The sequence below is a fragment of the Chrysoperla carnea genome, chromosome 1 (assembly GCF_905475395.1).
Source record: "Chrysoperla carnea chromosome 1, inChrCarn1.1, whole genome shotgun sequence".
In the NCBI taxonomy this organism is placed as follows: Eukaryota; Metazoa; Arthropoda; class Insecta; order Neuroptera; family Chrysopidae; genus Chrysoperla; species Chrysoperla carnea.
In genome coordinates, this window is record NC_058337.1 from 21,445,187 (window position 1) to 21,462,487 (window position 17,301).

General features: G+C 30.4%; 1 protein-coding gene across 1 annotated transcript in view; it reads left to right on the plus strand.

The window, feature by feature from the left end:
* Window positions 1–15,919, plus strand: part of LOC123294543 (probable serine/threonine-protein kinase DDB_G0282963) — a 40,986-nt gene extending 25,067 nt beyond the window's left edge. The window contains exons 3-12 of the mRNA XM_044875646.1: window positions 338–551; window positions 3,211–3,378; window positions 4,027–4,607; window positions 6,615–7,513; window positions 7,640–9,374; window positions 9,948–10,370; window positions 11,907–12,023; window positions 13,566–13,690; window positions 14,568–14,689; window positions 15,754–15,919. Of these exons, the coding sequence (XP_044731581.1) occupies window positions 338–551; window positions 3,211–3,378; window positions 4,027–4,607; window positions 6,615–7,513; window positions 7,640–9,374; window positions 9,948–10,370; window positions 11,907–12,023; window positions 13,566–13,690; window positions 14,568–14,689; window positions 15,754–15,919 (4,550 nt within the window). The remainder of the gene's footprint in view (window positions 1–337; window positions 552–3,210; window positions 3,379–4,026; window positions 4,608–6,614; window positions 7,514–7,639; window positions 9,375–9,947; window positions 10,371–11,906; window positions 12,024–13,565; window positions 13,691–14,567; window positions 14,690–15,753) is intronic.
* Window positions 15,920–17,301: the final 1,382 nt, after the last annotated feature.

Sequence of the window (17,301 nt, forward strand, 5' to 3'; positions counted from 1 at the left end):
ATATAAATAATGCTTGAAAAAAAAACTACTAACAACTGTTGCTATCTCTCAAAATAGGATATTTACTTTTGCGCCACCTTGTATTTTAAGACATAATAATAATAATTTATAGCTTTTACGTACTATATGTATTGTATATCCTTAAGGGAATGTATTTTACACACATATTGTACAATTTTGATCAACATAAATTTATATTTAATATTATCAAAATACCTATTTCATATCTATATAAAATTGATTGACGATATTACGTGTAATATTTTATTATCATAAAAATATGTTGCGTTGTGACCTAGCAAATATAATTAATAATTTTGTTTTTCTTTTTTTATAGGAAATCGAAAAGAATCTAGTTTAATATCATCATCAATACGTAACAAGAAACCAAAACGAAATATTTTACCAATATCACATTTCGATGAATATTTATTTACAATTGTACAAAAAGCTTGGAATACACCAACTACAACGACATCCACAACAATTACAAATCAACGCCATCAAAATCAAACATTTCAACATCTTTTAAAACATTTTAAAATGAATAAGTAAGTATATACTTATTGTTAACATGATTTCAATTTTGAAATTAACATTTTAGAAGAGACAATTTAATTTCCATTAAGGATGTACGAGCACCAAGGAAATTAAAAAAATTGGCAGTAGGTATATAGTCGGTGTGGTACTGAAGTCGTGTGAGTGCGACCCCTGTAGTCCACACGACTAACTTCCCAGAGGGGGAAAAACATTAAAAAAGGTCTTGTTAGCCTTCATGGATTATTCTTCGAACATGTATTGCAGCTTATGCTGGAACGATCATTATCTCCATAGATAAATAATGTGTTTTACCCACTTTTCAGATTCTGTTTATTCAGATTTTTCCAGTTTTTTTATTACCATTAAAAAACGGCTCAACTAATTCTGCTTAAATACACGATTACGCGTCGAATAAGCCCATTCACGTGTTAATGTCATAACTTGTTCGCGAGATAATCGAGGCGAAAGAATCAGAACGAACATACAAACATATGCACTTACGATTATACGCACATACATACACACACACACAGACATCCCATTGAAAAGGTTTAATTCGGATATTGCGGCCTTGACTCCGCGGATATATATAAAACTGGAGATTTTCAAAATTACATTAACTTCCCATTACATTAACTTCCTCTGGGAAGTTAAAAAAAAAACTTGATTTTTTTAATATCAAGTTGGAAAACGGCGAGGTTAAGTAAAAAATGTATAGTATCAAAAAATGTTTAAAATTGTCCAAAATATAAAATCCAATAGTTTTTTTAAATGTTTAATAAAGACAACATGGTGCCCGGGAGTAGAGAACTTCTGCCCGCCGCATGGGCGTAAATCAAAAAAGCACAAGCACTCACCTATATGACATTTTTCAGTACACTCAGACAAACATTTTCCACCAGCTCCCATAAAAATCTACTGACGAGGAGAGAATTATTGGGTCAAATGCTTCATTTCCTACAGTATATATATATTTTCAATTTTGATGGTGAATTATGTTATAACTTGACAATATAAAACGAAAAGTAAGGATAAATTTTTCCGATATCTGGAGTAATTTTCGATATTTTGAAACCCAAGGTAGATATTGAAAAATTTTATTCTTTAATTTCGCCTACATTCATGAAGTTATAACAAAATTCATCATGAAAGTTGAATATAAAGTACAAATAATTTCAACCCTAAATCTAAAATTACCTTGGTGCTTGTCCTACCTTACTATACCGAGAATAGTAAAAAAATTTTGCGGCTCCGTTGCTATCCTCTCAAATCAATTAGATAAATCAAAATATGATATTTTTCGTAGAAAGAAAATCTCTAAAAGCCACGCATAAATGCTCATAGCTCTTAAAAGCAGCATAGAGAATATTGTTATCCAAAATTGCGCTAAATATAAATTTCAAGCATGGTTGGTTATTATCGCTTCTTATATATAAATATGCAGTTTTTAAGATTTTTGTATAATAAAGAGTTCAATAATAATTTTCGAAACTGTATTTAGAAAAAAAATACTTTCTATCTCATACGACCTACAAACTTGTCCAGGCAAATGGACACATATACCTACATATACAACTAGTGTTAAATAAAATGGATTTAGGTCATCTGAACAGAATATTTATGTAAAACCTACATACATATAACCCTCTTATGATGTAGTCATGAACTCTCTGTTTTTACTCGGTGTCAAAATTTGAAAGCCAAGCGTTGAAAGTCAATTCGAATGAATAAATTGATTGATAAGGTTCCATACCAAAATAACTTTGAACTTGTAAATTTCTACAATTAGAACTTTTATAATTTGAACCTTGAACAGTTAAAGCTTTAGAAAATTAAATGATGATAGGGGGGACGCCACCTCAGGTTGAACACAAGGGTCAAAAAACCCGCAGACCCTAGCTAATTTGACCCCACTAGAGGCATTGATAACCCACATATCACAGAATGAATACAAGCACAGGGTGAACGCGAGAAGTTGCGGATTGGTGCGTTCACCCTTTCTAATTTTCTAATTGATCCAGGTTCAAATTACATACCTAACTTTAAATTTACAATTTTCAAAATTTGTCTGGTCGGGGACCGAATTTAACTAAGCAAATTTGTTTCCTCAAAGCAACAGTAAGCTTTTCTACTAATATTTATCTGAAAGCTTGAATATAAATATTATCAAAGAATAAAAAACATTATCAAATCTAACTTATTGACAGCAGGCATACATTTTAACAATGTGTAAAATGCACAGCAACTTTATTAATTTTATTCAATTTAAAACAAACATACAAAGTAGAGCAGTTAGTAAATTATTAAACGAAGTAAATTGGAATCGGAAACATATAAGTTCCACTTAATAATGACAAAAAATTTTGGCCAAAAAAGATCACGTGATCCACGCTTATTGGCCAAGCACTCATTACCTATCAATGTTGTAGGAGATGAAGTCACTTGGAATTTGTCAGATACTTGGAAAGTATAAATTATAGACACACCAAAATATTCGTCTGCAGATGTCACCAAATTGGCAACGATAATTTACGTTATTTATAGCTGATTTATACTGATGATGACCACTTGGTAGTCGAAATACGTATTTATATAATACAAAAATTGATCTAACAATTGGGGCAAAATCGAAATTTATTTTTAAAGCGTTAATGTTTCTTTTATTTTCAGGGATGATTTAACAGCCACAACACATCAATCAACTGGAATAACGACCACAACGACAAATAACACAATTGAAATGAATGACAATAGTAAAATAACATCAACGTCATCGCCAACATGGAGCCCAATATTAACAAGGCGACGTTTATCTGTTCCAGAAATTATAATGAGAAAGTATGTAAGAAAAGTTGTAAAAAAACATACGAATTATAGTTAAATTAATATATCTCCTTTTAAAAGTCCTTGTGTCCTTGTAAGTCTGTAGACCACACCGGGTAGTAAGTAACGAAAAAGAAATTGTATCCTTCGATTTCTTCTACCGTTTCAATGACGAAGCTATGATTTTCTTTAATACTAAGCTAGTCACTTAAACCTTTTACTTTATTAGTGTATTAACGTTGGCTTAGTGGCTTTATCATTGGATTTCCAAATGGAAGGACTGGGGTCCAATCCCAGGTTAGTTATATTGTTACAATAATACATATACAACTTTTAGTTTAAAAAAAATTGAAAAAAGGATAGATGTATTACCATAGTAACCTAATTGATTAAAACAAACTCTTACAGGAACGTAGCGGGATTTAGTTCAATTAACGTTGTTGTTTAACTTGCTGAAAAAATTCGCCAAGACTGCGTAGATCCTGCCCGACGAATTTGTTGTAGCATAATTTTTACGGGAACAGTTTTCAAAGATAAACATATCCGGCCGGCATTGAAAACATCGACAAAAATTCAATTATTTTACTTAATTTTTGCAAAATTTTGTCTTTTCTATTCAACGTTTAAAAGCGGTTTTTCAAATTGTAATTATGTGTGTTATAGATATGCGTTGACACGTTCTTCCCGTTCACGTACGAATTCAAATAATTCAGAAGAATCATTATCATCATTGTTACCAATTGAAAAGCATACAACAATGACCTACAACAATCAAATCAACAATAATCCAAATAAATGCCCATTATCGCCAAATCATAGACATATATGGAATATCAATGATAGAACATCCGGTAGCGATGGTGATTTATCAACATTATTACATTCGTCACGGGCTGTGACACGTAGTGGCCATACTGGTGGTGCACGTAATAATATACGTGCGTCATGTATTGTTGATAATAACACATCACAAATACATAAATCGACGTTATTACGGCGATTCTGGAGTAAAGAAAAAGAACTGCAACGGAATCATTCTGTCGATGTAATTTATTCATCATCATCGGCGTTATCACCAACATTCACCAAAAAATTATCACCAACTCGTTTTTCTCAACAACGATTACGTGAAAATGTTTTATTAAATAATAGTATACGCCGTGAGAAATTTTCAAGTACATCAGATTTAAATGATAATCATTTATCATTGCGTGTTCAACATTCTTCGCTAAGTGTTAGTCGAGGTAAACAATTATTATTATTTGCTTGCAGAATATGACACATCCGTACATTTGCAGCAACTTTTTCAAATTTCGATCTAACATAAAACACTCATTCTTCTTTTTCTTCTTCAAAGGCTACGGATCGATACGGACGCTTAGATGCCCTTCAAGCAAACTTTCACATTTACATAGTCTTCTGTGCTCAGTTTAAGTTCGGCAGATTGTTTTTTTTTTTTTTTTAGATTTCACAAAGTGGATGTTCTTTGTTTAGGATCTGCCACATGCGTAATACTGTTTCGCATCCATATCATTGATGGATCCATAAATTTTTAGGAATAATTTCTTTCAAACTTCGAGGTACCTTATTGATGTTATATTCTAGGGCCCAGCGACATAAGTTAGAGAAGGCTTACGAGATTAAAGACCATTACACAATTTGGTAGATCTCGGCAAATATCGACATGTGTACCTACAGTTTGATAGTGACAACGATAGGCCAACTTCGCTTGCCCAGTAATGTTCTTCCATTTATTCGGTTTGTCTTGATTAGCCTGAGAACAGTTTTCTGGCTCCTGTCAATAGTCACCACGTTAGGGAACTTTTTTATGATCCAAGTATCAGTAATTACGCTTTTGCCAAATGTAAAATCAATTCTATAATGTTCCGTGATAATAATCATAAATTTTATTTGTCTTAAGATATAAAATTTTATACAAAGGATCTTCCAGCCATTCTCTAAAGACTGATTTACATTGAAACAAAAAATTCATACATATGATTTGAAACAAAACAAAGGCTATATTAAAACATAAATAAATCCTCCCCAGTGTTTAAATTGCAAACGGTACAAACAGCTTCTGTGTTAATGAAATATACGAATTTATTTAGTGTCAGTCTGAGTCTGTTTTTTTCGCAAGTACGGAATGGACATACCATTCGTAAAAATGAAATTGGCAAGTTTGACATTAAGTATGCTTGAGTATCCCATTGAAATTGAAAATTATGATAAATGAGGCTGTAGCTACAAGATTTGGCTCTTTCAACGTCCTTCCAATATAAAGAATTTGCATAATCATCAGTAAAGCAGTTTATTTTGTGAAATGATAAATCGCTGTCCAATAAAGTCAGTTCCAAGTTATTATTTGACAAAGAAAATTCAGATACGATAGTCAATTATACTTATTTGTAGACATACCTTCAATATCATTATTTAAAAAATTAATGAGACGGCGGAAACAAATTTTTGGTAGCCTACAGTTATTTAAACTATTTACACTTTTCCAGAACAACAGAGTGGTACGCAATGCTTAAACTGAAACGGGACGGTGACTAGTTTCTAAGCAGATAATGTAGTTGGGAGTAATTCTGGGTAATTGGAGTAATATTTTAAAGGAATTTGTTTGGACTGACACAATTTCATTAAAGTATCACTCAAAAAGCTGACATCTTGCTGACCATGATACACATTTTGAATTTGCCAATGTAGTCATTACTGCACCCGTGGCAATTTTAGCCTTCCGAACGAAGTGAAAGGCAGTTTCGGAAAACAATGTGGAACTAGAAAGATACCCCAAAGTAGTTAAATTTGTTGACAACTTCAATATTATCAGTCCCGCATCTAAATACCTCTCTTTTACTGACTTTTCCGCCTTTTCGGAACTTTTGACTTTGTGCAGTTAATTGTCAATTAATTAATGCGCATAGTCATTCAAAACCTCGAGCTTTCTGTTTAGATAGTAATGGCTGTTGCCCAGAATTACCAAATTGTCCGTATAAAATAGTAATCATAAATTATTCGTGATATTTTTATACTATCAAAAGCCGCATGTACGGATGTATTATATTATTTACTAATATTCTTGGTTTTCTTCCAAATTAGTGAGGAGCAAAGTCTAGATCTAGTAAGTGTAAAACATTTGCACTACATAATCTTGCAAGAGTGTAAGTGTATCGATACACTTGCAAAACAAAGACTTTTTTCGTTACAAATTCGAATCTTTAGAAATTTTTTTAAATTTAATATTTCAGGTTGTGGGGGAACAAATACAACAAATTCAACACCAAATATTTCCACAATACTTGAACCCCATCACCATCAACATGAAGAACGTTCATTATGTTGTTCATCAAATGTTACCACCGCAAATAATATGGATCGATTATCATCAATCGGCGATTATCATCATTATAATAACAATAACACTGAAAATCATACAAATGATAATAATCATGTTTTATTATTACCAGAAAAAATCGAAAACATTAGCAAAAATATTGTGGGATATGATGATAAAACAATAAATGTGTTAACAGGTAGTGTTTATAAACCAATTGAAGCAGATACCAACGATACGTTAATACCCCGTTATTCCGCAATCCCACGTACACAATCTATGGAAGTAGAAATCGATAGAACACCAACACCAATCACATCTGGTGCTGAACAATCATCAACGGAATATCATACATCAGCAGCGGAAGATTCTGATGAAATAATAAGTTTGGTTGATAGTTTAGAAGATGCAACATCACCAAGACTATTACATCAAACATATAGAAAAAATGTTTCAGTACCAGATCCTACCGCAAATGATAACAGTCCGTCAAAACAAAAGAATAAAAATTATGATAATAAATTAGTGCGTGGTGATATTATTGTACCATTAATAAACGATCAAGTACAAGAACAAGTACAAAACACAACAACATCACCATTATCACCGAGGAAAAAAGGTGATGCATTCTTTTTAGATATTGATAACGACAGTATCAGTAATGTAGATGATAAAATTATTGCAAATCGTTTACCAAAATCAATTCAAGAAAAAATTCATCAACGCCAAACCATTATTGCTCAACATAAACAAAAACGTCAACAACAACAATCATTCCATGTTATTTCCTCATCTACATCGACTGCATTATCAGCAACAAAACAAAATGAACATGAACAACAACAACAACAACAACATGTTAGTAATAATAACAATATAACCTTGAAAAATAATAATAATAATAACAAAATAAAAAAACGTGATAAATTATTAAAAGAGTTACAATTAATGGATTCATTTAAAATTGATTCACATGGTAATATGAAAATATTAACAACAAACAATAATGTGGTAAATAAAGAGAATAACTGGATTAAACGATCTGAGGCTAATCAACAACAACAGAATAATAACTTTAGACAACATCGTTTTAATGATTTAAAAAATAAATCTGATGTAACAATAACACCAATAATAACAACTGGAGTTGATAATAACAATCCACAACAGCAGTCAAGAAATGTGGTAAATCAAGCAAATAAAATTGTACCAACATTTGTAACACCACAGCAACCTCAAAAACGATCAATAAATGTTGATCAACATGTGATCAAACAATCAAATAAAATCGTACCAACATTTGTAGCACCTCAGCAACAAAAAACAACAGCAATAAATAACAATAACAATAACACAAGACGAATATATCAAAAAATTGATAATGACCAAAATAATGAGAAAAAAATTGAAATTGTTGATGTTATTGAATGTACAACAAATGATAATGCTGATGATAAATATGTACCAACAACAACAAAAAATACTGATGATGATAATTTAAAAAGGAAATGTACAAATAATAAACTTTTTAAATCAAAAATACCAATACCAGTTTTACCAACACAACAACAATCATTACCATCAACATCAACTTCATACTGTTTAGATTGTAATGAATCAGGAGAACATGAACAAGATAGTGAAAATAATATACGTTTAGATCAAAAACCAATAAATATAATGCGTGCAGTTGTTGCACCATCAATTATTAGTGAAAATAATTCAAATGTTGATCGTTTAATTGCTGGTATATTAATAAATAATATTAATGATACAACAAAAACAACAATTAAACATCAACAATTTGAAACGATACCGGAAGAAGATAATATTGAAAATAAAAATAAAGATATGAATAAAAATCAAAAATTATATCGTACACATGTTACATTAATAATGTCCAAAACACCAGAACAACAGCAATGTAATGATAATATAACAATAACAACAACAACAGCAAATAATGAACAACAACAAACGCAATGTTCATGTAATTGTAATAATAAACGGGACGTGAAAAATGTTGGCACAAATACTGACTCAATCAAAAAAAATATTGGCACATCAACAACAACAACAGTTATAAAACCAACAATAACAAGAACAAGAACAAATATTGTTAAAGATATCGGTGTAAATACGATTGATAAAAAAAATATTGTTAAACATTCATGTATTATCAAACCAACAAATAATAAAAAAGTTGTAAATAAGACAATACAAACAATTAACATGTGTGATAGTGGTACGCAAACAATACAACAACAACAACAAGACAAAATTGTATCAAAACAAACACAAACAATTGAAGCCACATCATCATCATCCACTTCATTAATAATACCAATAAATAAAACAACAAGAACAACAACAATAAATCAACAACATGGACAAGATTGTTTAGTTAATAAAATTGTATCAACAGAAACACAAACTAATGAACAAACCTCATCGTCAACATCATTGATAATACCATTGAAACAAACAAAAACAACAACGACAACAATCAATCATCAACATAACAATGATGAAGTTTATCAATTAAAATTGGATCATCAAGAAAACATATGTGATCATGAACATAAAATTGTACATCAACAACATGGTGGTGAATCATCTTGCGAATCAACAACAACGACAGCAGCGGAAGTAGCGCCAGTAGTAATAAAAAAAGGTACTAATTGTATTAATAATAAAGCAACCACCTAGTTTTAAAAAATTATTTCACACAAATTGATCACAATATGTTAATAAAACACATCACCATTTTATTTTATTTTGCAAAATGTATGCACGAAAAAAAAAAACTGAGTTGGATTTAACAAAAGTATTATTGCACATGCGCTGCTACACTCATTTGTACACATAATAAATATATATCGTTGCTCACTGGAGTGAGATTAATGATATAGCTTTTGTTTGATTTCAACATAGGCTGCATTCGAGTTCAGGCGGGGCAGAGTGAAAGATGTTATGAAAGAGAACGTGGTGTTATAGTTCAACATATCACAATTTAATTTTTATTATGAAAATTTGTTCAAAATTGCCCCGTACAGATCAGCACTGAAAACACGTAGTCGAACGCTCAATTATAAAGAAGACAACTTGGGCTCTCTAAAACGTCAAAAACTCAAATGCACCCTTAGAAAGCTTTAAATTGAAATGTGAGCTTGACATATATAAATCCTCAAATCATCCTTCGATCCTGTGCTATATTATTGAGATTTAACTACTCTTGCTTTTGAAGGCCTACAGAATGACACCAATTTTATTGACAAATTAAATAAATATCGACGTACATTACGTAATACATCAGTACCAGTACCAATGCCAATATACGAAGAACAGAGTGATAGTAGTGTATTGTTACATCATCATCATCATCTTGATAATGATAATGATAATGACGATAAAAGAAAATTACAAATATATGATAATGATTCAGAATTTGGTAACTGTGGTAATGATTCCGAAAATGCGACAACGATAACAGCAACAACAACAAATACAAATGCTAATCATCATAAAAAACAACATAAAGTATCATCAGTATTATCATTAAATAAAAAACAACAACATAAACGTTATCATCAACATTATCAACATAAATTTGATCAAAATAATTGTCATGATAAAAAGAAAAATAATTTGTGTGGATGGTCCATTACAGGCAAGTATTTGATTTATATAATTAAATTTTTCCATTAACATAATGCATTTTCCCGCTGGCTGATATTCCTTTATACCTCAATCCCCACCGTCATTTACTTTTCCGTTCGTGTTATTCATTTATAAGTATATACTTGTTCAGGGCCGAACTTAGGATCGAACCAGCGCCACCAATTCAGATAAAATAGAAAAATTATTGGTTTGTTTTTTAATTGATCCCAGATTCGATAGAAACTAAGAAAAGTTTTCTAGTGAAGTTGTAGTTGTCGAATAACCACAATGAAACCTTTTCAGTTGGAACTAAAAGCCAAAAATCTTGTACATCATTACCCTGATGATTTAGACTTGAATTTAAAAAAAAAAAAGAACGAAAGGAATGAAACTTTTCTCTACCGGATAATTTTGCAAAATACGGTGCAATCTGTTTGTAATGCAGAAGTGGCACTTCGTATTTATTTATCGATGATGGTAGCTAATTACATATCACTTTCAAAACTAAAGATTATAAAGAACCATTGTAGTCATTTAGTTTTTCTCGAAAAACTTTTCACGGCCCAAGAATGGAGCCATATTTTATATAAATCTGAGATATTGAGTGCATCCACTTCTTTTCTTTCCTTTTTTTTTTTTAAATAAACTTTAATGAAATTTACGGTTTTTCTAATGACATAAGATAGAACGCGATATGTTTAAAAGAAAAAAAAATAGTTATCTAAATAGTAGTGTTTACTTAAATAAATCCGACAACATTACAATCAATATTACCATATATTGTTCATCTGTGTTTATTCATCTCATAGTTACAACACACAGCAAATTCAACAACGTTGTCGCTCATACAATTCACTTCCAAATTAGATTAAATAATCGCCAAAAAGTAATCTTTGTTTATCGTTTTTTCGTAAACTAATTGGACAATTACAGGCCATTCAAACATCTTTAATTTGTTTATTTACATATATCTATTTTTTGGCGCTTAGTTATTTTCTACAGAAAAACACATACTAAAAATATTTTCAAAAGAGTATGAATTTCTTTATATGTAAAATGTTGACAACTTTGAAAATTTATAACAGCTAACAGAGACGGCCAATGGCCCTAAAATTTTTTCAGGTTTATGTCGTTAAAAACTACCTATTTGAAAATTTTCGTGCAAAAATATTTTTAAGGCTCATGTCATTAGAAATTCCTTAATATTTGAGATACACAGGCGAAATTTCATTTTTTTTTTAAACTTTTAAGAACGTTTGGTTTGGGTTGTGCATACCAAATGGGATTCTCAAAAACTCAAAGTAACCAAATGGGGTGAATGCCATTTGTTTATTATTTTATTCAATTTTCTTATTCTTTCCTAAAATGTGAAAAATTACGTGAAGTTTTCTAAAATTTCCACTTATTTTACGTGAGAGCAATTTGGATTGTTATATTAACGTATATTCTATAAATAATCGATTCCATAATTTTTATCCCATTCGAAATATTTTTGACTTCAAAATCTCTTTTTGTCTGTATTAATTGTTTTTATTTTAATTTTTAGTATCTGGAACAAATAATAACGACAGTAAAATAACACCAGATTTAAAAATGCGTTTAAAGTTTCCGACAACGTATGGTAAAATGCAACAACAAATAGATAAAAGACAATCAGATTCAGGTATTGGTGATGAAAGTTGTTCAAATCAATATTGTTATCATCATCATTATCATCGTCCATCAACATCTGATCAAATTATTATTGATAATGATAATAATTATTATAATAATGATGTAGATGTTGACTACGATGATGACGATGATGATGAAAATGATAATGATCAAGTGATTGTTAAACAAAATATAATACATAAATCATCACTGCATCATCATTCTAAAATAAATCATCGTTCATGTAGCAGTAAGTAGTTTAGCTAACAAATCATTGTATCTTGTTGTGTAGTGAATTCGAGTAATGATGAATTGATGAATCAGAGGTACTTATTTAAATAAATCATTGGAAAATAATATAATTGGTATTTCCGGCCTGGTATTTGCAATTCCTATGCTAAAATTATGGTAAAATCTACTTTTCGACAGAATTTAACGAATTTTTTTTTTCACCTACAAAAAGGTTTCAGAAGTTTTGGCCGTTTAAAACACGAGATAATTCATGCCTTAGTTCCCGATTTTTATAAAAGGTAAAGATAAAACTAGACTTGATATCATGACATTTGAAAGTGAAATTAAAATTGATTAAAAACGAAGAAGTTGATTTTAATATAATAAGCACTCAAAGATTGCATTCCAAGGTTGTCCATCTTCTTTTAGCAAAACAAAGTTTTATATGTAATCTCTATGCCGATACCCACGTATGACGCCACTATTGGGTATCATCCTCTTTGTTTAATTAGGAATTTTAAACGTTCATATGTTGCATACTAGTAAAGATTTTTTAAACCAACTTCACTTTTCTGCAAATCCAGTGAAAATTCATCACCTGTAGTGATAAAAAAAATTTAGTCTGACCCCCTATTTACATCAAAATTAATATCACGAAAATAAATCGACGTAGTGCTATTTTTTTCTTAAAACATTCCTTTCAACTCTTCTACTTTTTTCTTCGATTTTGTCGAGAGAATTTTTTAATATCGTAATTTTACATGCTTTGAGTGGGGAAATCGCGAACACTGCTGAGCCTGTGAAAAAATAATAGACCAAATCTGTCGACAAGTGCTATACCTGGAAATACCTTAAATTGATGACGTTAGTTTTCTAATATCGAAAAGAAGTAGGTACATATAGAATTATAGATGGAAATTTTTCGAAGAAGGGAGATTTTACTATAGAAGTTTTAGCTTCCTTAAAGAAGGGGTTCTTATTAACTAAAAATAGTTTAATATGAATTTGTTACAAACTCAGATTCATTTTAATTTAATTTACATCATTAACTGCATCTTAAGAACTAGAGTTGAAAAATAGGAAGTTTTTATCCGACTAGATTTACATGGCCAAATTACCAAATTTGTGTATTCGAAAAGTCTTTGCCACAGACCGTAAATTAATTTGTGAAGCCAGGGACTGTTCTATAAAATATTTGCTAGAAAAGAATTCGATAGAAAATTACCTTAAATCTTGTTTTTCAAAAGTTCATCCTTCCTGGAATTACCTACTACACTATCTTTATGCAGGAATAAAAAAATATGATTTACTTATTGAACAGATATAATACCGCAAACAACAACTCATCATATACCAAAAAATAAATTTAAATTTCCATGTTTACCGAATGTAAATAAAATCAACCAAAAGCAACAATCACGAGCAATCACGACAAAACCAACAAAGGTATTAAAAAATGGTAAATTTCAAGTTGAATAAAACATACATTGATAGATAACTTTTGTTTTATTATTTTTATTAAATAATAAACCATTGGAATGAAGAACAGACATATAAAAGTTTTAATTCTCGTTCATTATATTATATTTTTGATTCTGTTTGGCAGAGAGTTCTTCCCTAAAGTTAGATGAAATATAAAAATTTTGTTGAATTTATTTTATTTTCGAAGATGGGGGTCGTTTACATTATTAAATTCATCTTAGGAACCAGTTTTAGTAAATAGTAAATTTTTCAGAGAGAGTTAACTCATAAAAGCTTGATCTAAATACCAATTTTGTGAGAAATATCAAATTAATCCATAATTGTAAAGTAATTAAAATGTTCGACCATTCACCGGATAAGCCATCTTGAGCCAGAACGAATCTGCGTGATATAAGCCTTGGCTGATTATGTTTATTATAAACTTGGTCAGCCCCCCTCTTGAAAATACCTCTTAAAATATTGCATATTGAGGCTTTTTTTTGACAATAATGCTACATATAAAGCAATATCTATCTAAGCGCGAATCGAACCAGTGCAGCGGTTTCTGTATTTTCGGGCTAGTGTATATTTATTTTATATCTTGATATCTTCTATTTTTTTTACTTTTATGTATTTTCAATTCTTTTACTTTTTTTTTTTTTTTTTAAATATTATTTTGTAAATTTTCATCTGTTCATCCATGATTAGTGAAGGGTTTTCTTATTTTTTCGGTACAATTACTTAGATCAATTACTAATTTTTTACTTACTATCATTTGCAGCATTTTTTGTTTTAAGCTTGAAATAGTATCATGAATTCGATGGAAATATTTTGCATATTAAATTAATTGTTTCTGTTATAGACATTAAATATCGATCGTACCATTACAACAAAAGAAAACATTTCACGGAACAAGAGAGGCATCAATTCTATTCGTTACCGGCCATCAGGTCTCCGACAAATGAAGTCTAGTACAGGTAAATGGTAGGTATCATGTGTAATCACTTGCACTACACGGACCACTTATATGTACAAACAATACAAGTTTTTCGCACACATTTTCCGCACAGAGATAAGTTTTGAAATCTAGGGACATTACGAGACTTTAAATCGCCTATTACCGCAGGCCCGTAACCGACCTAACTAGTTGTACGTTCACAAATTAACCAAAAACGTGCAGGAGTATTGTTTAAGAAAATATCAGTATGTTCCAGTTAAAATGCTTGAAATCTGGTCATCATATTATTTCAGTACTTATTTTCTTGAAAATAAATTATTGTTGTTATAATTGTCACCAAGGCCAAACTGTAACTGATACTTAGCATTTCCACATCATCGTCTTTCTCTTTTTGATATGTAGAAAGACATTCTGTATAAAACTATATCACATAAATTGTTAATTTTCTAGCCCATTTCTGTGATATAAACAAACTTACTGTGAGGTTGGGTGTGCATACATTTGTGACATCGAATTTTCATTTCGATACTTATCAGTACTATAATAACTCGAGCTAAAAAAAGTATATCGATAAACACAAACGCTACCAATATCACCAATACCGACTATGTCGAGCGAGACATTTTAAGTAATCTCAATGCTTGATATTTTTTTTAACATTAGTTTTTTCCTGTGTGGGCTAACAATTTGAGACGGATAGTACGGGCGTCATTCGTACATACGCGTACGTGGCTTCAGGCCTGTATTACCTTAACCAGACCAATACTGGATACTTTTTTTATAAGTTTCTAAATAATCTACATCCTCAGTTGATTAATTTTCTTGTGTTATTAATAAATAAGAAGAATAATCCTCACTTTATGTTATGAATCCTGTGACAACATACTTGACTTCATTTTAGTACGTTCTAAACGACACTAATATTCAACTTTGGACGTGGCAATAGCAATTATGTTTAGTTTTTGATGTGAGAAATTCGGACGGTCGTTCCTTCGTTTGACTTATCTTCAATATATCAACTGAATTATTTTATTTCATAATGGCTCATAATCACGATATTTCCTTCAAGTTTTCTTTTTAATTTTTTTAGGTTATATACCGAAGAAATAAAATATATTGATCCACCAGCTGGTAGTTTAGCCGTATTAGGATCGACTATATCACCTGAACAAAAGCCAAAAGTGATGACAATGAGTGAACGTGATCTTAGTTGGAGATTGTTACATACGCCTAATTCACTTTACAATCGATATTAATTTATTTATTAATATTTAATTATATTATTATCGAAATTTCTTATTTATATCATGTTTAAATAAATTTTTAATAAAACATTTTAAATCAATATTTATTATTATTCATAAAATACCTGTTTTTAAAAATTACAGAGGCAATCAATCACATTTTGACTATCAATTTTGGCTATAAGATTAATTATTAGTACACTGAGACAGATCATTGGAACATTGCTGTAAAAAAACTGACATTCGGCAGCGTTCTTGTGTATTCTGATGTAAGCTCCCTCTACACTCTCGCTAAGTAGCACAAAGTCGGGCGAGAATGTGTAGATGACACTTGTGGTGTCTCGTTAAGACGAGCACGAGTACACATTGGACACATTGTCATGATTACTTGTGGAGTTCAGTAGATATTGTGATGACTTAAATAAAACATTGCTGTGTAAATAAAACTGTTCATTTCTTTAAAAATGTATTTCAACAAACAAAATAATTGTTGCTGTTTATTTTATGAAAAAAATATATTATTTTATTGTAATATATATGAAGATAATTGTTCTTAGCTATAAGCACAAAAGACTACCGTAAACTATAATCTATAAAAATGAGCTATTTGCCAAGTAAGAAGAGAGTGTGGTAGAAAGTGTGAGATACTCCGCGAGAGTATGAATGAGGGGTTATGAAAGATAATTTTGATTCTAATTTGCTTATAAAATTGTAAAACTTATTTGGACGACTAAGGTGAGAATTTCAACTGTCAAGGTAAAGGCATTTTTATTCAAGGAAATGATTAACTGAATCGTGTAAAAATAAGACTAGGATATTCGTACACAATCCTGTCTGATAATATTCAATATATTTATAATTAAATTTGGCAATAAAATTCAACTAACGGAAACATAGTCAGCGCTGTAATGGCGATTGAAAAGGGCGTAAACATTATCTTAGAACATATAAATAAATGTTAAAAAGAAGAAGTAAATTATATTTATTCGACTTATGTACTAGATTTGTGAATGATATAAAATAGATTACATGTTATATGATTATTTGCTTGTTTATACCCTGGAGATAGATGTTTACACCCTCTTCAACCGCCTTTGAAGTGCTATGGCATAGTAGAATTAGACAAGGCATCCTCGAAGGAGGACGAATTTTGGTTCAGTTCGCGCACATACCCAGTTGACGCCATCTTAGCTTGTTCCCGCTTCCTAATTTAAAAATTGTACTAAACGTGAATACGTTTGTGTGAACAATCCTTGATTTTAGTAATGAAATAATCGCCCTTCAATGAATTTTTTCCGCTTCGAACTTTTGCAATTTTTGATGAGACAACTCGACATTGCAAATATGTAAACAAAACATTGACCTACTTGACAGCTCGAACGTAAACAAATAAT